At 45.7% G+C, this 17,706-nt stretch overlaps 6 protein-coding genes across 6 annotated transcripts; 3 read left to right on the forward strand and 3 right to left on the reverse strand.

Annotated features, from left to right (window-relative positions):
* Positions 1 to 1,035: 1,035 nt before the first annotated feature.
* On the forward strand, positions 1,036 to 1,695 carry BDB00DRAFT_815016 (uncharacterized protein). The gene is made up of 4 exons (XM_053122874.1): positions 1,036 to 1,119; positions 1,210 to 1,298; positions 1,427 to 1,438; positions 1,532 to 1,695. The coding sequence occupies exons 1-4, from the start codon at positions 1,085 to 1,087 to the stop codon at positions 1,564 to 1,566; spliced, it is 171 nt and encodes a 56-aa protein (XP_052981442.1). The 5' UTR covers positions 1,036 to 1,084; the 3' UTR covers positions 1,567 to 1,695.
* On the reverse strand, positions 1,683 to 3,650 carry BDB00DRAFT_815017 (uncharacterized protein). The gene is made up of 3 exons (XM_053122875.1): positions 3,398 to 3,650; positions 2,513 to 3,306; positions 1,683 to 2,381 (listed from the first exon to the last, which is right to left on the reverse strand). The coding sequence occupies exons 1-3, from the start codon at positions 3,475 to 3,477 to the stop codon at positions 1,912 to 1,914; spliced, it is 1,344 nt and encodes a 447-aa protein (XP_052981443.1). The 5' UTR covers positions 3,478 to 3,650; the 3' UTR covers positions 1,683 to 1,911.
* Positions 3,651 to 6,388: 2,738 nt separating this feature from the next.
* On the forward strand, positions 6,389 to 6,804 carry BDB00DRAFT_870634 (uncharacterized protein; the record flags this gene model as incomplete). Its single annotated transcript, XM_053126728.1, has 2 exons — positions 6,389 to 6,685; positions 6,760 to 6,804. The coding sequence occupies 2 exons, from the start codon at positions 6,389 to 6,391 to the stop codon at positions 6,802 to 6,804; spliced, it is 342 nt and encodes a 113-aa protein (XP_052981444.1).
* A 266-nt stretch (positions 6,805 to 7,070) lies between these two features.
* On the forward strand, positions 7,071 to 11,833 carry BDB00DRAFT_870635 (uncharacterized protein; the record flags this gene model as incomplete). Its single annotated transcript, XM_053126729.1, has 3 exons — positions 7,071 to 7,275; positions 7,386 to 9,733; positions 9,809 to 11,833. The coding sequence occupies 3 exons, from the start codon at positions 7,071 to 7,073 to the stop codon at positions 11,831 to 11,833; spliced, it is 4,578 nt and encodes a 1,525-aa protein (XP_052981445.1).
* A 218-nt stretch (positions 11,834 to 12,051) lies between these two features.
* On the reverse strand, positions 12,052 to 13,354 carry BDB00DRAFT_256028 (proteasome subunit alpha type-7). The gene is made up of 4 exons (XM_053116676.1): positions 13,228 to 13,354; positions 12,972 to 13,098; positions 12,723 to 12,847; positions 12,052 to 12,658 (listed from the first exon to the last, which is right to left on the reverse strand). The coding sequence occupies exons 1-4, from the start codon at positions 13,306 to 13,308 to the stop codon at positions 12,338 to 12,340; spliced, it is 654 nt and encodes a 217-aa protein (XP_052981446.1). The 5' UTR covers positions 13,309 to 13,354; the 3' UTR covers positions 12,052 to 12,337.
* A 774-nt stretch (positions 13,355 to 14,128) lies between these two features.
* BDB00DRAFT_870637 (armadillo-type protein) lies at positions 14,129 to 17,692 on the reverse strand (the record flags this gene model as incomplete). The annotated part of the gene is made up of 9 exons (XM_053126730.1): positions 14,129 to 14,228; positions 14,344 to 14,821; positions 14,896 to 15,309; positions 15,416 to 15,653; positions 15,752 to 16,764; positions 16,837 to 16,927; positions 17,012 to 17,290; positions 17,386 to 17,478; positions 17,579 to 17,692. The coding sequence occupies 9 exons, from the start codon at positions 17,690 to 17,692 to the stop codon at positions 14,129 to 14,131; spliced, it is 2,820 nt and encodes a 939-aa protein (XP_052981447.1).
* Between the last annotated feature and the right edge of the window lie 14 nt (positions 17,693 to 17,706).

Genomic DNA, 17,706 nt, shown 5'->3' on the forward strand with positions numbered 1-17,706 from the left:
ACAACCCGCAAAAGCAAAGAAAAGCAGCCTCCCACACCCACCTTTTCCTTGTTCGCGAAACGCACATATCTTCCAACATGATAGCGACTACTATGTCGTTCGTGTGTGTGTCGTGTTGTATTGAGTTTTGGGTGTGTCATGCAAACATCATTCTGATGAGAGAACTCGGCATAATCTACAGTAATAAAGCTGTCACTACTACTACTACTACTGCTAGTATACCAATGTGTTACAGCACGACGATGTAAATTGGATATATTCGTCCCTTTGTCCATTTCCGTATCCTCCACCTCTACACACCCCTACCCCTGCGAAAACCTTAAAATGATGTCCGTCTTGCGTCCGAGGTTCATTTGTCCCTCTCATTACCCTTGGGCTTGGGGATTATAGAATCGACAAAGTGGCTGCGTCTATAATTAATATATATATCGATCCAACCGGGACATCCCCGTCCGAAATAATGATTTCAAGCATAAACAGCTAAAGTTGAAGGGATCTGCCTTTTTGTCCTACTCTGTGTAATACATACTGTGTGTGTGTCTCTCTCTACTGAGTGCTAACAGGTCTTCTGGGGTCTCGGATGGTGGTCTGTCTCACTCGACATGATCTGGGTGCACTTTTACGTATCGTCTACAAAAAGTGTATTACATGTGTGGACATGACGTTTGTGTTCGTTGTGTGCCACGTTTTTGTTTTCCCTCTCTCTTTCTTTCTTTCTTTCTTTGTTGACGCGGTACAAAAAAAAACATGGGACCAAAACGACACAAACGACGGAGGGGCTTTGATTGTTGTTGTTGTTGTTGTTGTTCAAATAGAAAAACTGATGGAAAATGACAAACTCACTTTGACACCCGCGCCCTTAACGCATCGGCATTAACAGTGAATGGAGATCCAATTGAGTGTTAGCATGAGAGAAACATGGTCGGGACGTAGACGTAAGAATGATGATTGTTCTGGAGGGGGGTTTACGCCGGAAACAACACACACACATAAAAGAAAAGGAAAGCGGCCTCCTCCTTGTCACACTTTTTTTTTCTCTTTTCAACTCTAAATTCTTTTTCAACTCGAACAAAGAAATCACAAAATGGCTTGCCCTTGTACACAAAACGATAGTTGCACGTAAGCTTCGCCCCATCAACTTTTTTGAAAGATGCTTTTTTCTATAGCGTGCATACATAACCAAAGACCTTTGAATGTATTGTAAATTAGCTGCCAAACCAGCAACCAATGCAAGTGTGGTAAGGACTGTCAATGCAAAGACTGCAAGGCCATGCATAAGCAAACATGCGCTTGCAAAGGTAAAAAAAGTCCCCTCCATCGTTTGTTACTCTATACTTCCGAAGGCCACTCTGTGTTCGTACATGCTGTATACTAAATAAACCATCTTGTAACACACAAATAATCATCACGTAAACAATGATTATAGGCACCGGTCAAGGTATGGTATAACGTGAACTTTATTGTTTTTCCTCCTCCTCCTCCGAAGAAAAAGAAAGAGATGTTGACTGACACACACGCTGTCTTGATTTAGGCTGCTCCTGCCAAGACGAGTGCAACTGCTACTAAAGAAGAAAAACTGATGATCAAACGTTGCACATTTGTATCACAATTTTGCGGAGCCCTTTTCTTTTTGTACATAACACCCGCGATGAAATAAAACAATTCTGCGATTCGTACCATAATAAGAGAAAATAGAACTACTTTTTTATTATCATTATATATAAACATACAAGTCACTTTTTTTTTTTTTGGTTTTTGTTCTGGAAATAGATAGAAAGCAAAAATCAAACAAACTTTTTGGAAGGAGAGAGAGAGAGAGAGAGAGAGATGATGGTGGTGGTGGAGGACTATGCAATATACGGAAGATAGAAGAGGGGGATGGATATATAGATACAAAATAAACAAACAGATTTAGAAGAAGCTGGCGAGTGTTGCCGCGGACATAACAGGAGAAGCTTGAGGGGAGACATCAGGCGTACAAGAGGTTGATGGTGGAGGGGTTGTAGTAGCATTAGCGGGAGTAGTGGTGGTGGTAGTGGTAGTAGTGGTAGTGTTATTAGTATTAGAAGCAGATGTAAGCACAGAGGCGAATTGAGCAGCAAAGGCAGGTGAAAACAAGGACGAACCAAAGCTGGCCAAGGTGTGATTCAAGGCAGCCATGTGAGAATGCTCAATGTGGTATTTCAAGCCATTCAAGTTCTTGTAGCGCTTGCCGCAGTCGCCAATGGTGCACTGGTACGGCTTGGAAGCAATGTTTTCACTTTCATCCGACACCAAGTCGCAGTGGCCATGCTGGTTGTGATACTTTAAGCCGTTCGGGTTCTTGTATGCCTTTTGACAGCCCGGCACATTGCACTTGTACGGCTTGTCGGCGTTTGCATCTTTATATATAAACAATAACAACATTTGAGTATAAAGTTCTGGACAATGATCGTTCATGACCACACACACACACAGCCTAACATACACACATACACATACAAATAAACACAACCCCAAAATATACACTTACTGGTGTTGGCAGAAGCAAGCAAAGCGCCTGCTTGAGCAAGGAAATCCTCATCGGTCAACATTGGCGTGGGCAGCTCACCCGTTGCCAATGCCAGCTTCTTGGCGGCACTCTGGGTCAATAAGTCCAAGGCGCTCGGCAAGCTGCTAAACTGCTGGTACGAGCGCTTCTTTCCAGCTGTCAACGTATTTAATGATGAGGATGATGGTGATGATGGTGATGCGGTGGTGATGTCGGTGTTGATGGTCAATTTTTTTGGCAAAGAGGAGGAGGAGGATGATGATGATGATTGTGATGATGATGATTCGTTACAGCTGTAATAGCTCAAAGGTTCTTCGACAACAGAATCTGTAGGAGTAAGGGGACCTGTTGTTGTTGTTGTTGTTGCTAGTTCCAAACCATCTTCTTCCTTGATGGGCGAGGTGAGCGACAAGGGCGACAGAGTGGCACTGTTGTACAAGTCGGAAAGATAGGCGGCAGCCTTCTTTTTAAGGGCATCACAGCTTTCGGCATCGTCCAGCGTAGGCGAGCTGGGAGCGGTACAAGGGGAAGGCGAGGCGGATGGAGAAGATGAAGAAGATAATGATGGAGGGGTAGGAGACCAGAAGCTGGCATCGTCTTCGTCTTCTTCCTCGAGACGCACATGGCATTCCTCATAGTGCTGCAGCAGATCGTGGAGATCTGAGAGGACCAGCCCGCAGCATGAGAAATCACGGCAGTATGCAGCCTCCAGTTCACGCGACTCAAAGGCGTCCTTGACATCCTTTTGCGGAGCGCAGAGCTGGAAATCGTATGTGCTTTTGATAGTTCAAGAAAGAAGAAAAAGTCAGTTCCACATGTTCGGTCGGGCTTGTGTGTGGTCAAATCACAGTAATAGTGATAGCTTACTCAAAGCTAATGTCTTGGTTGGGGACCGTGATGGTGCTCATACGACGGACAGAGTTGTTGTATTCGATAGGAACTGGCATGATAGGATGTGATTTGGTAATGTAACGAAAAGAAAGAAAACAAATGCAAGATGAAAAGAGAAGGAAAAAGATGGTACAGGAAAGAGAGAGAGAGAGAGAGAAGAAGAAGAAGATGCAAGGGTATGCTTTTTTTGAGGAAGAAGTGTGTAGTAGACAACAACAAAAAAAAAAAAGTCAAAGAGGCGTGTGCGGAAAGAGGGTCGAGCAAGAAAACCAAGGACGGTTGGAAGGGCTTCGTTTATATACGGTTTCTGAGAGTCAAAGTTAAATCCAAAGAGCAGGTAGGTTTTTGCCAATCAAGAACTCCAAGAGAGAGAGAGAGAGCCTCTAGAGAGAGAGAGTAAAGAGCGGTCGGGTTACACACGGTCACACAGAATGGCCCCGGAATCCCAATTCTTTCAAATTGGAAAAAGGGACCTTTCCCGCCGCTCAAATAAAAGAAAAAAAGAAAATAGAAAATGGCTGATGGCTGTCGTAGGTGAGATATCCACACACGCTTCTACTAGCTGCTACTCCTTTAGCAATTAGGCCATGACTACTACTACTATTAGTACTAGTACCTGAGCTCAATAGACCCACTCAGTCGTAGATCGTTACGGCCGTATCACCCGCGCTTTTGTTGTTATTCAGTCGTTCTAGTGGAGGGGGTTACTTTAGTAGATGTTTTCGATGTTTCATCGTACAACTTGGTTCTCCGCCCCACCACTTCTTCCATTGGTTATGTTTGGCTCAAAAGTAAGAGAGAGAGAGAGAGAGACAGAGAGAGCATCCTTTGTCTTTCCGATCATCGACAACAACAACAACCGAACCCACCCGGATGGTCCGACCGAATGAGTTTAGTATCGTCTCCATTACACGGCGACAGAGCCATGTGGGAGACTGCGCGTTATTTTTAGCCGATGACGACGACGACGGCAAAGACGGACGATGCGTTTTAAAGCAGAAAGTAGTAAAGTCGTGTCAAATAAACACAGCAAGGATAGCTTCCGAGGTTCACCACACACAACAAGAGCACGCGTTGCATACATCATCCACATTATTGTACATAATAACAACAAGTTTACATATGTGGTTTGTGTGTGTGTGTGTGTGTATACACGCCTTTACAATAGACACATGATTCATGCCAATCCAATCCCTATTTATTTTTTGACGCTACACTCAATTAGCGACGTTAGTCCGAAAAACAAAACAACAAATGCGCCGTTCATCCTTTCCCTTCACACAAGCATCCACGCACCCACACTAGCGACTACTGCCCACACACCACTAGGGATCGGGGGAGTGGGAGAGGAAGGGGCGAGATGCGCGCGCGCGCGCAACAGAGAGAAAGAGAACGAGAGAATGCAGGGACTAGCTCAAACTAAATAATACCGTTGATTGAATTCCATGGCATTTTTTAGCGCTCAGGACACACACAAGGGGGAGGGGGGGGACAAACAAGATGATCTACACGACGATGATGATGATGGTTGAGATGTGCTTAATGTCCCATGGAGGATGGCTAACAAAAGAGTTGTTGTTCATGTATGACACACACACACACACACACAGAAAGCTCTCCTTTTCATCATCGTCATCCATCATCACCGCCTCTGTAGTATACCCGTACTACGTCAACGCAACTGGGGGATTTCAAAAATTATAGGCATAGGAGCGGGAACAAAAACACTAAGCTACGTCTTGTACATTTCAAAACAGCTGTCTCTCTCATTTTGGTTTACTATTAGCAATAGCAACTCAGTTCATGCGTCTTTTTCGTTTGTTTATGTGTGTGTGTGCAATGTAGACTCATGTACCATGCACATGTAATGGTGTATTCACACCCACACCCACACCCACACACATACACATATACACATGAGAGCAGCAGAGAAAGGGATGCGCGCAACTTGCGAGTCAAGGTAGAAAGAGACACTGGTCGTCGTCGTCATTGTCCATGTTACACTCAGGCCTTTCACCATGACAAACGGTGACTCTACATCACGGTCAATTACTATTACGGGTATACCTTTCTCGGCCTTTATACTAGTCCCAAATAAAATAATGATGGCAGAGTGATCGGTTGTGATACCCGACACGTTGAACTAGTAGGTGGTGGTAGATGGTTGGTTCATGTTGAACTGCCGACGGGCATGTCTCTACTACTACCCTCCACGTCTTGCGTACTTGAGGGGCAAGAATACGTCGAATAGCGCCATACACGAGGCACATCATGACCATTGGGGAAGCCCCCAAGCCAGTCAATCAGCTTTTAGAAAATGACACTTGTTGCCACATCATTTGTAGGGTGGGGGGGGGAGTGTTTGACCTCACGTGAAGGCATGTCGTTGCAACGAGAGAGAGAGAGAGACTGAGAGAGTGAGAGACTGAGATACAATAGGATAAACTGAATCGAGCTTTCGGCAATTTAGCATTCCTTTTGTCACACACTGGCTGTTACACGGGGACAGGTTGAAATCAAGATGTAGGTCATACAAGCCTGATTTCTCTGTGTTCAGCAAGCTCACTCCAATCCAATATAGTCTCCCTACATACCTCCATCACCTAAGAGAAAGTGTTGGGTCAATTCAAATACATGTGTATATACAGAGAGAGAGAGCACAGGATCATAAATGTTTAGGCGCTCAATGAGAAAGGGCTGCTGTGCTTGAACAATAGCAGCAGCAGCAGCAGCTTTTTAAATGAAACCTAAACTCCACCAATTGCTTGCGTAAAACTAATGCAAGAAAAGACTTTTTCTCTTTTCTGCTGAGAAATAACATCCTCCCTCCGCTTATCGACACCCACACCACACACACACACTCAGCTTGGCTGGAAACTGACGTAGTGTAATAGCTAGTTAGTACCTAGTTTACAATAATCTACCACTAGCAGTTTAGCGTGTTTCTGTCTACCGAAAAAAAAAAAGATGACAAGCCAACACGTCAAGAGCACTAAAAATTACGACGAGTGGCAATCGCGCAATGTTCATTTCTGGCAAACAGTCATTACGACCACGGGAGAAGAAAAAGCAAAGTTCACGCTGTACGGAAACACAGCAGCGCAAGGCACCATCAAGGGCGTGGACAGCCAGACGAATCGGTTTGTGGTGCGGCAGCTGGAAACGCCCAGCGGCTTATATGAAAAGGCGGTCCTGCGAGGGGATGATGTGCAAGCGATAGAGATCCCGCACTGTGATTGGCACGTCGGAACGAGATCAGCCGGAGTAGAAAAAATTTTTCAAGGCACCCGAGCCGACGTATAAAAGAGCGGCCTCTTTTGATTTATGAAACTTTTCAGCTTGTTCGGCTGACGGTCCTCGGAATACCCTTTACGTCTGCTTAACCCCCTCACTTATCTCTCGCATCATTCTTTTTTCATTTTAAATCTTTCTTCATTTGAACAATAAAACAAAAAGGCATCTCTTCTTACTACTACTACTTTCATCTATACATACACCCTTTCGCACACACTCACCAGATCAAAGAACAAAAGTAAATATTTGGGTTTACCTTTGTGTGGGTCTTGCAGGAACAGATGAACTAACCCAATAACTTCTTGTCATTACCGGATAAAGGCATCCCTTTATAATCTGTACATAACATTCAATCATGGCACCAAGCATTCTCATTTCTTCCAACTCCTCCACTGCTTCTGCAACCGCTGTTGCTGCTCCCATTGCTCCCGTCACTGCGGTTGAGAACTACCAGAATGTCTCCACGGCTGCTCTGGTCTTCAATGACGGCAGCAGCTTCCAGGGCGTCTCCTTTGGCGCCGAGGCCAAGAGCCTTTCTGGTGAAATTGTCTTTCAAACAGGTAATTTACCTTGGAATCCTTTAGAACAAAAAAAAAATTAAAAAAAAAGTTTCTTTTGTGTAACCCAACTAAAAAAATGTTGTCAACTTTCTTTTTTTTTACTTGATTAGGCATGGTGGGATATCCCGAATCGTTGACCGATCCATCCTACCGTGGACAAATCTTGGTCTTGACCTACCCCTTGATTGGTAACTATGGTGTGCCTGACCGCACTGCCATGGATGAGCTTTTGAAGGACATTCCAAAGTACTTTGAGTCGCACCAGGTCCACATTGCCGGTTTAATCGTCTGCAGCTACACCGAAGACTACTCACACTACCTTGCAAAGTCCTCGCTGGGTGACTGGCTCAAGGAGAACAACGTCCCTGCGCTCTATGGCATCGACTCGCGTGCTCTGACCAAGAAGATCCGTGACCAGGGTGTGCTTTTGGCCAAGATCTTGTTCCCCAAGGACAACGCTTTGCCCAACGCTGGTACGGCTGGCTGGATCAGCGACTACAACAATGTTGAGTGGGTCGATCCTAACCAGGCCAACTTGGTCGCTGAGGTCTCCATCCGTGAGCCCAAGATCTACTATCCCGATCCCGCAAACGCTATCAAGACCCCCAGCGGCCGAACCCTCCGCATCGTTGCCGTCGATGTCGGCATGAAGTTCAACCAGATCCGCTGCTTTGTCTTCCGTGGCGTCGAGCTCAAGATTGTTCCCTGGGACTATGACTTTGCCGCCGAGCCCGAGGATTCGTACGATGGTCTCTTTATCTCTAACGGCCCCGGTGATCCCACCATGGTCGAGTTGACCTTCAACCGTCTGCGCCAGGTCTTGGACCGTGGTTCCAAGCCCATCTTTGGTATCTGCTTGGGCCATCAATTGCTCGCTCTTGCTGCTGGTGCCAAGACACAAAAGATGAAGTACGGTAACCGTGGCCAGAACATTCCTTGTACCAACATGATTTCGGGCCGCTGCTACATCACCTCGCAGAACCACGGTTATGCGGTCGATGCTACCTCGTTGCCCGATAATTTCCAAGAATTGTTCATCAACGCCAACGATGGCTCGAACGAAGGTATCATCCACAAGTCGTTGCCCATCTTCTCGGTCCAGTTCCATCCTGAATCCACCGCGGGTCCCCGCGACACTGAATTCTTGTTTGACGTCTACATCAACACCGTCCGCCAATGCGTTGAGCAAAACAAGCTCGTCCCGGTCGAGATGCCCGGTGGCGTCCTTGCTGAAAACATCAAAAAGAACCCGCGTGTCCATGTCAACAAGGTCTTGGTGCTTGGTTCCGGCGGTTTGTCCATTGGTCAGGCTGGTGAATTCGATTACTCGGGTGCCCAGGCTATCAAGTCTTTGAAGGAAGAAGGCATCCACACCGTCTTGATCAACCCCAACATTGCTACCATCCAGACATCCAAGGGCTTGGCCGACAAGGTCTACTTTTTGCCCGTCACCCCCGAGTTTGTTCGCAAGGTCATTCAGTATGAAAAGCCCGACGGTATCTATGTCACCTTTGGTGGTCAGACTGCTTTGAACGTTGGTATTAAGCTCAAGGACGAATTCGAGGCTTTGGGTGTCAAGGTGCTTGGTACTCCCATCGATACAATCATCACCACCGAGGATCGTGACTTGTTCGCACAGGCTCTTTATGAAATCAATGAAAAGTGCGCTCAGTCCGCTTCGGCCGAAAACCATCAAGAAGCCTTGAAGGCCGCCAACGTAATTGGCTATCCCGTCATCTGCCGTGCTGCTTATGCTCTTGGTGGTCTTGGCTCTGGTTTCGCCGACAACGATGAAGAATTAGTTGCGCTCTGCAACAAGGCCTTTGCCACTTCGCCCCAGGTTTTGATTGAAAAGTCCATGAAGGGCTGGAAGGAAATCGAATACGAAGTCGTTCGTGATTGCCAAGACAACTGTATCACAGTCTGTAACATGGAGAACTTTGATCCCCTCGGTATCCACACGGGTGAATCCATTGTCGTTGCTCCTTCGCAGACCTTGTCCGATGAAGACTACAACATGTTGCGTACCACTGCCGTCAATGTCATTCGTCACTTGGGTGTCGTCGGTGAATGTAACATCCAGTACGCCTTGAACCCCTTCTCCAAGGAATACTGCATCATTGAAGTCAACGCTCGTCTTTCCCGTTCGTCCGCTTTGGCTTCCAAGGCTACTGGTTACCCCTTGGCTTTCGTTGCCGCCAAGCTTGGTTTGAACATTCCCTTGAACGAGGTCAAGAACAGTGTCACCAAGAAGACTTGCGCTTGCTTTGAACCTTCTTTGGATTACTGCGTTGTCAAGATTCCCCGTTGGGATTTGAAGAAGTTTGATCGTGTCAGCACTGCCCTTGGCTCTGCCATGAAGTCGGTCGGTGAAGTTATGGCTATTGGTCGCACCTTTGAAGAGACCATGCAAGAGGCCATCCGCTCCATTGATTACAGCTTCCCTGGTTTCAGCACCGTAAGTAGCCTATATAAAATATTTGGTATTTGTTATATAGATTTCTTAATGATGGTAAATTTGTATCTTTTGCAGAACGACATTGTCTCTGATGATCGCATCGATCAAGAACTGTTGGTGCCTTCTGACCAGCGCATCTTTGCCATTGCCAACGCTTTGAGCAAGGGCTACACTGTCGACCGCATCTGGGAAATGACCAAGATTGACAAGTGGTTCTTGAACAAGCTCAATCGCATCATGAACATGGAAAAGGGTCTCCAATCGTTCACTGCCGAAAGCATTCCTGTCAACACCTTGCGTGCCGCCAAGCAGCTCGGTTTCTCTGACAAGCAGATTGCCCAACAGCTCAACAGCCAAGAGTTGTCTATCCGTGCTCTCCGTCAGAGCCACAGCATCACGCCTTTTGTCAAGCAGATCGATACTGTTGCCGCCGAATTCCCTGCCTACACCAACTACTTGTACATGACCTACAATGCTTCGGAGCATGACATTGAATTTGAGGACAAGGGTGTGATGGTCATTGGTTCCGGTGTCTACCGTATCGGTTCGTCCGTCGAATTCGATTGGTGCGCTGTCCGTGCTATCCGCACCTTGCGCGAACAAGGCACCAAGACCGTCATGGTCAACTACAACCCCGAGACCGTCTCGACCGATTACGATGAGGCTGACCGTTTGTACTTTGAAAACATTACCGTGGAACGTATCTTGGATATTTACGAGATCGAGCACTCTTCGGGTGTGTTGATGTCCATGGGTGGTCAGACCCCCAACAACATTGCCTTGCCCTTGTACCGCCAGAACGTCAAGGTCCTCGGTACCTCGCCCGAAAAGATCGACAATGCCGAAGATCGTTACAAGTTCTCGAGCATGTGTGACCGCATTGGTGTAGATCAGCCTCAATGGCGTGAGTTGACCAGCTTTGAGGAGGCCGAAGAGTTCTGTGACAAGGTGGATTACCCCGTCTTGGTCCGTCCCTCGTACGTCCTCTCTGGTGCTGCCATGAACACTGTCTACTCGCGTGACAACTTGGTCTCGTACTTGAAGGAAGCTGCTGCCGTCTCGCGCGAACATCCTGTCGTTATCTCAAAGTACATTGAAGACGCCAAGGAAATCGAAATGGATGCTGTTGCCTTGAACGGCAAGCTGATCATGCACGTCATCTCCGAGCACGTTGAAAACGCCGGTGTCCACTCGGGTGACGCTACTTTGATCCAGCCTCCCCAGGACTTGGATCCCGAGACTGTCAAGAAGATCGAGACTGCCACTGCCAAGATTGGCGAGGCTTTGGAGATCACCGGTCCCTTCAACATCCAGTTTATCGCCAAGAACAACGAGATCAAGGTCATTGAATGCAACGTCCGTGCTGCTCGTTCGTATCCCTTTGTCTCCAAGGTCACTGGTGTCGACTTGATTGAAATGGCCACCCACGCCATGTTGGGCTTGCCTGTCACGCCTTACCCCAAGGTCAACTCGCCCCACAAGAACTATGTCGGTGTCAAGGTCCCTCAATTCTCGTTCAGCCGTCTGCCCGGTGCCGATCCTGTCTTGGGTGTTGAAATGGCCTCGACCGGTGAAGTTGCCTGCTTTGGCGCTGACAAATACTCGGCTTACATCAAGGGTTTGATCGCCACTGGCTTCAAGTTGCCCAAAAAGAACATTCTGTTCTCGATTGGCGCCGAGAAAGACAAGGAGGAATTGTTGCCTTCTATGCAAAAGTTGCACGAGTTGGGCTACAACTTGTATGCCACCTCGGGTACTGCCGAATATGTCAAGGAACACGGTGTCCCATGTGTCGAGTTGAAGGGCTTGGATGGCAAGGAAGCCGAGATTGAACCCGAGGCCTCGCTCCACGAACACCTGTCGTCCAACAAGATTGACATGTACATCAACTTGCCCTCGCAGAACCGCTATGCTCGCCCCGCTTCGTTCGTCTCCCAGGGTTACCGATCCCGTCGTATGGCCGTTGATTACTCGATCCCCTTGTTGACCAACGTCAAGTGTGCCAAGTTGTTCGTCGAGGGTCTTGCTCGCATGGAAGTTGACTTTACTGTCTCTCCGTTGGACTTCCAAACCGACGACACCTTTGTGCAGCTCAACTAAAAGGACACCACCGCACTTTCATTCGCTTTATACATATATACAACACACATATCACTCTCATACATCCACACACATTCATCTCTCAAAAAGTATAGTTATAGATTAGACCGCTTTTGTTTTGTTTAATAAGGGTTTTTATATATATATTCGTTCGGGTTTCTTACCTATGTAGTTTGTCTTTATCTTTCTTTATAATACCATCTGTTCTTTTAAAAAAAAATTATTAATAACAGTACTGTGCATATCTCCATTTTTCATAAGATCCGTCTGTTTTTATTTTTCAAGTGTGTTTTCTGTGTTTTCAATTATTTCAAGGACCGCTTTTATTATGATAGTGGTTATAATTTAGCTGCTTCCTGATGCTGCAGCCGATGGTTTCTTCTTTCGCTCGGCCTCCTCTTCCTTTTCCTTTTCAATCTCGGCCACAACAGCCTCCACCTCTTCTGTTTCCAAGCTCTACATGTGTGTCGATTCCCAGTTAGTGCGTGGCCATCCTAATGTAAACTAGCCAGTCCCTTCTTGTTTTACCTTGACGGTGCTGTCTGACATCATGATTGAGATTTCAATATTCTTTGCACCCGTTTGCACGACTTCCAACAAGGACTTGACAGCCAGCTTGATGGTTTCCTTTTGATCCATCTCCTCCTTGTAATTCTTTTCCAAGAACTCACGGACCGTCTTTGAGCTTCGGCCTATCGAGTTGGCCTTCCAAGCCGTGTAGATGCCCGAGGGTTCCGTCATGTACAATCTAGGTTCGTTTCGGTCAAAGCCAACGACGAGTGTTGAGATACCAAAGGGACGTACACCACCACTTTGGGTATATTTCTGTCCATTTTATCCAAATGTGTTAGATCTTGACTCTATTTGTTTTCTTTCTTTCTTTTATTACCTGTTGCACTTGAGCAATGTGACGGGTGATATATTCAACAGTTGGTGGATCCTCCACGGTCAAACGGTGACTTTGACATTCGATTCTGGCCTTGTTCACCAATACACGCGCATCGGCCGTCAAACCTTTTTAATACAACAAACCAATTTCTTTTAGTTTTGCTTCCCCTCTCTCTCTTCTTTTTCCCCTTTGTGATTTGAAAGGAGAGTCGTAGCAAGGTGATATTTCGGGTTTGTCCTGGATTTATACCTGCAAATGCCAAAGCAATGTGTTCGTCAAGCATGCAAATCTTGCGTACAGTTCTTGGGTCTTGCAGTTTCAATACTGATTTCTTTTCGACACCGAGCACGACCACATCTTTGCCTCGTACGCCAACCTATTCATTTCAATAATGACGGTTCAGATTCTTTTCTTTTTTCATGACGCCCATTTTCGTAAAAAAAAAGGGGAAACGAATGACAAAAAGATATCTCTAATGACTTACGGCGCAAGTGCCTTTTCGTACAGCTTCTGAAGCATATTCCACTTGAAACAAGTGACCATCGGGAGAGAAAACGGTCAATGCACGATCGTATGATCCGGACATGATATTTGGTGTTAAAGCAAAAAAGAAATAAAGGTGCGTAACTGGGTTGGTGGGAGGGACGCGTCAGTGCCGTTTGTTGGCTTCGGATGATGGACTGATTTTCAAACACCGTTCCCCACTTTGGAAGTGCGTAGTAACAGCTAAAAACTATGCCATCCGAATGTTTAACTCTTTTGGTGTGATGCATTTGAAGCACACACGCTAAACAAGTCATGGTCAATAGCTCTTTGTGAATGAAAACATATCTGATGCACGAGCATATTACATTGTGCGCTCAGCATCTTTGGTGTACTGGATAATCTGTCCAGTAAAGCTCAGCCTACAAAACGTACTACCTGGACCACTGTTTGCGAGGTAGAACCGCACACTCGTTGACATTGCTCCATTAATTCGTCCGCTCGAGACGGTAAAAATCTATCATAAGATAGATAAGAGCTTTGAGGATTGTCTTATTGTGATGCCCTTACAGTTTGATTCGACCACAAACAGAGGTTTTCTACAGCAAGAATAGCAACATGTATAATTTCTTGACCAGTACGTTTAAAAATATTGGGAGGACTGCAACACTATTTTGTTCACACTCATCCATATCTACAGTACAGTATACAGATGTGCTAGTCGCAACACTATCATCAATACCAAGGGCCAAACTTGTCCTGTGCATATAATCGTCGTCTGTCATGATGACGAAAACACATAGAACCATACAGTGATAACATACTCCAGAATGATTGGTTACGACAGTAGCAAAACGAGAACATTATTAGTTGAGATGACGATGATGGAGATCAAGTCCAACATGCAACGATTATTTTAAATTTTATTCAGTGGTTCGGTCAATCGCATTTTTCCGTCTATACGAAGTGATGAAATCCGATAAAACTCGTCGAGCCTTGGCCCATTGCTTTTCGTTGATAGCACTAATCATAGCCAAAGTAGGGGAGCGGTATATATCAATTAATGAGCATGTTCCCTCTCTCTCTCTCTCTCGCTCTCTCTCTCTCTCTCTCTTTCTATCTGCAAAAGTAAACTTACCCCATGTAGCTAGTTAAGAATTCATTTTTGTTTCGAGCTGCCAAATTGGTCTCTGGTATTTCACTCACGACAGCAACCACCCATTCACTTGTTTCTAAGGGTAAGATCTGTGCCAGTGACTTGATGATGGACGCGATATCCGAAATGACATCCCAAGTGTAATGATAGATCAAACCGGTGAAGATAAGTCGTACGAATGCGCTTCCGCTATTTCTGAATTGTTCAATGATCTGTGCGCCATTTTGACCGATGGATGCCGCGGTTCGTGTTGCGTCTGCAGGTACCAGCTCGTCCACAGATAGCGCAATGCCCAAGAGACGTCGATAAAAGACAATCACAGAGCTCAGTGCACGCACTTCACCCATGGATAATCCTGCAAAGCCAAGTTGGAATACGGTAGGGAATAATGTGCTGTGTAAAAGATGTGTAGGGGCTGCTTCCAACAGTGCGGTCAGCAATCCAAAGTATTCCTCCACCACTACATTGCCACAAAAGAAGACGTTAATAGGAAATGCATTTTTTTTTCTCCGATATTACACTTTATATCATTACCATCTGGCATGTCGTCGAACTTTGTATTATTGGCTTTGGTGAGCATGATTTGACTCAGACGCTCCACAAGGCTAAAGCATACTGCTGCATTATCTTCGCCTCCTTCGGCATATTCGCGAATAATCCGATAAGAGACAAAGAGATATACACTGAAGCCGCTCAGTTGAAACCCGGTGACCAGGCGATCCATCAGCTGTGGTAACAATGGCACGAACGCCAGCCTGTAGGATTGTACGCAGCTCTTGAAACACTTGCCGAGCTGTTCGCACACTTCAGAATCCGTGCCAAGGTTCTTTAAGCAGAGATCAAATATCGGCCATAACTCGTTGACAAAATTGACACATGGGTTGGGCTGTCCGAGTGGTACGTCAGGATGGATAATGGAGATGAATGCTGCTATCAGCTCGAGTAGATCTAGAGGAAAACGTAATCCAATTAGCACTGTGTTTCTTCTTGTACCTTTCCCCCTGTCTTATAACTCGTCTTTTTGCAATTCTTGTTATCCAGTTTAAATACTCACCACATGCTTTTTGGTGGTCATCTCGCGATTGTACGTTTCCTTCTTTGATAGCTATGCTGTGTAAATCTTGTGCAAGCGGTAAACAGAATTGTTGTAGCGCATTCTGCAGGTTGGATACAGGAACCACGGCAAGCACATGGGCTATTGCTTCGGTCACTTCCAGTGCGTCAATAAAGGGGAGCGTGCGGATAATACTGGTATAGAAAGGGTGTAATTCGGAGAGATAGTCGATCAGTAGCTAAACATGGAAAGAAGAAAACGGTTAACTTGGATCAAAATCAGGGCATTGACATTTTGGAGCATCAGCAAAGTCAAGTCAAGAAATAAACTTCTTACCTCATTGCAGTCTTTGCATAAATGTTTGAGTGCCAATGCACTTGCTGCAGCGACCTCTTCATTTTGGAAACCAGCCGAGATGAAATTAAGCTGATAAGTGATATACTGTGGATGTGTGCGAGTCCAGAATGTGTAACGAGAAATGACGAGTGTTGCGGCGTAGCGTATCTTGGGATGATCAGGGAGCCTAGAGAGTAGATCCTGAATTTGTGGCATGACTTGCTCTTCGTCATCCGGTACTTGTGCACCCATGGCTCTGAGAGAGAAAATAGGTGCTTCGATCTGCTGCCATTTTGTGTTTGGAGTCGTCAAGAGCTTCTGTAATTGTAGCAGTGGTTTGGTCAAACATGGTGCCGGCTTGAGAACTTTGCAGCAATCCTTAAGTGTATCTCCCATATCGTGTCGGAAATCCTTGAAATCATCACGCTCTTTCGCAGACCAGCTGGCTACATCGTCGGGATAGTGTAAATGTTGAATAATTATATCCACCAATGCATCGTAGTATCGACTAAGCGTCGAAATAGCTTGGTCATTGCGTGGATTCATCAAGGCATACGTCAACTCGTCCCAGAACTTAAAGGTGATGGGTACAATCTCCAAATCGTTGTAAGCTGTGCATAGCATGATACCCTCCAGTATAGCGTTGAGATCGTCAGGGTGCTGAATGATAAGCGGGACATAGGCTTCGCCTGCACTAACAAACAATCGACAGTAGCCACGCACTTTGTCACTGTCCTCCTCTTCCTTGGCTTCACGAATCTTGTCCAAAAGAGGCACCATATATTGATAAATGTTGCGGACCAAGTTGGATGTCGTAGCATTGAAATCGCGGGTTTCGAAAATGATCTCGACACCCAAATCCACAGCAACGTCGAATAGTTGCTCGTTATCAAGTGCTTCGAATGCCATGCTCATCAGTGGGCTGTTTCCCAGAATAGCAATGTCAACATCGCCTGCACGAAGCCAGCTAGAAAGACATTTAAATACGCGCTCTTGCAGATCGATATTGCCCGCTAGTTGATCATGCGAAACGTTAAAATTCTTTCTGCGCAGTGATTATCGTGGAAATGTTACAGTTTTCTTACCGCTCGATTGCATATACATGATCAGCAATTTCAACACTTCACCAGAATTACTCTCAAGCAGAGAAACGCCTTGTTCTTTGTATTCGTGATCCTTAAGTAACCATTCGTGTCAGATCGAGTTTTCTTTTCCCCAAATTTGATGTTCCCGTATACAATCACGTGTGAAAGATCTTACTGTTAGTGGTAATCTGGTATTTGTATTCAGCTCTTCAGGAAGTACAGTAAGAAATTCGAGTAGACACACGGCCGTGTCGGGCGATCCACCAAACTTTGCAACCATATCCTTCACAGCTGTCTTCCATTCCGACAACTGAATGGCCAGATCTGCCAAAGCCAAACACAACTGCAACATGACTGGTTTAGGTCCCGTAGCGAAAACCGTCAATCGTTCGACCAACGAATCGCGTAGAGCTAATCGTGCTGCGGGTTCGAGATCACGTAAATCATAGGTTATCTAGAGATATATCGATACGTCAATTCCTTCTAGAATCTTTTAAAACATTTTCATAGATTGATCGCTCGACTGAGGGTCCCTGAACAGAATGGTACCTTTTGTCGAAACGTTTGGGCTGCAAATAACCGTGTTTCTGTATTCGAATCGTCAGCTTTGAGAAGATAATCGACAGTGCCCCATGCTTCTTGCTGTTGTATGCAGGTACATATTTTATCGAAACAGTTAACTTGGTACATGTGCTTTACAGACATTCTCCTAACTAATTTTTAAGAAGGGGTAAATTTATACCTGTTTCTGGAAAGTGTTTAGCCATCTGCTTGCTTCATTTTTAGCTTGGGGATCGGAAGCAGAGTATAAAGCTGAAAGCGCCTCAAGTACTTGAGCTACCGAAGCATTCGCCATTTTATTTTCGAGAA

The sequence above is a fragment of the Zychaea mexicana genome (assembly GCF_025766255.1).
Source record: "Zychaea mexicana strain RSA 1403 chromosome Unknown BDB00scaffold_22, whole genome shotgun sequence".
In the NCBI taxonomy this organism is placed as follows: Eukaryota; Fungi; Mucoromycota; class Mucoromycetes; order Mucorales; family Lichtheimiaceae; genus Zychaea; species Zychaea mexicana.

Bases quoted from the DNA above. Each gene is read 5' to 3' on its own strand.
- BDB00DRAFT_815016 (XM_053122874.1), top strand. From the start codon at position 1,085: ATGGCTTGCCCTTGTACACAAAACGATAGTTGCAC. The intron at 1,120-1,209 runs GTAAGCTTCGCC...ATTGTAAATTAG, and splicing joins ACACAAAACGATAGTTGCAC to CTGCCAAACCAGCAACCAAT.
- BDB00DRAFT_815017 (XM_053122875.1), bottom strand. From the start codon at position 3,477: ATGCCAGTTCCTATCGAATACAACAACTCTGTCCGTCGTATGAGCACC. The intron at 3,307-3,397 runs GTAAGCTATCAC...AACTATCAAAAG, and splicing joins AACCAAGACATTAGCTTTGA to CACATACGATTTCCAGCTCT. The intron at 2,382-2,512 runs GTAAGTGTATAT...TTATATATAAAG, and splicing joins GCTTGCTTCTGCCAACACCA to ATGCAAACGCCGACAAGCCG.
- BDB00DRAFT_256028 (XM_053116676.1), bottom strand. From the start codon at position 13,308: ATGTCCGGATCATACGATCGTGCATTGACCGTTTTCTCTCCCGATGGT. The intron at 13,099-13,227 runs GTACGAAAAGGC...TGAAATGAATAG, and splicing joins TGGAATATGCTTCAGAAGCT to GTTGGCGTACGAGGCAAAGA. The intron at 12,848-12,971 runs GTATAAATCCAG...TGTATTAAAAAG, and splicing joins CATTGCTTTGGCATTTGCAG to GTTTGACGGCCGATGCGCGT.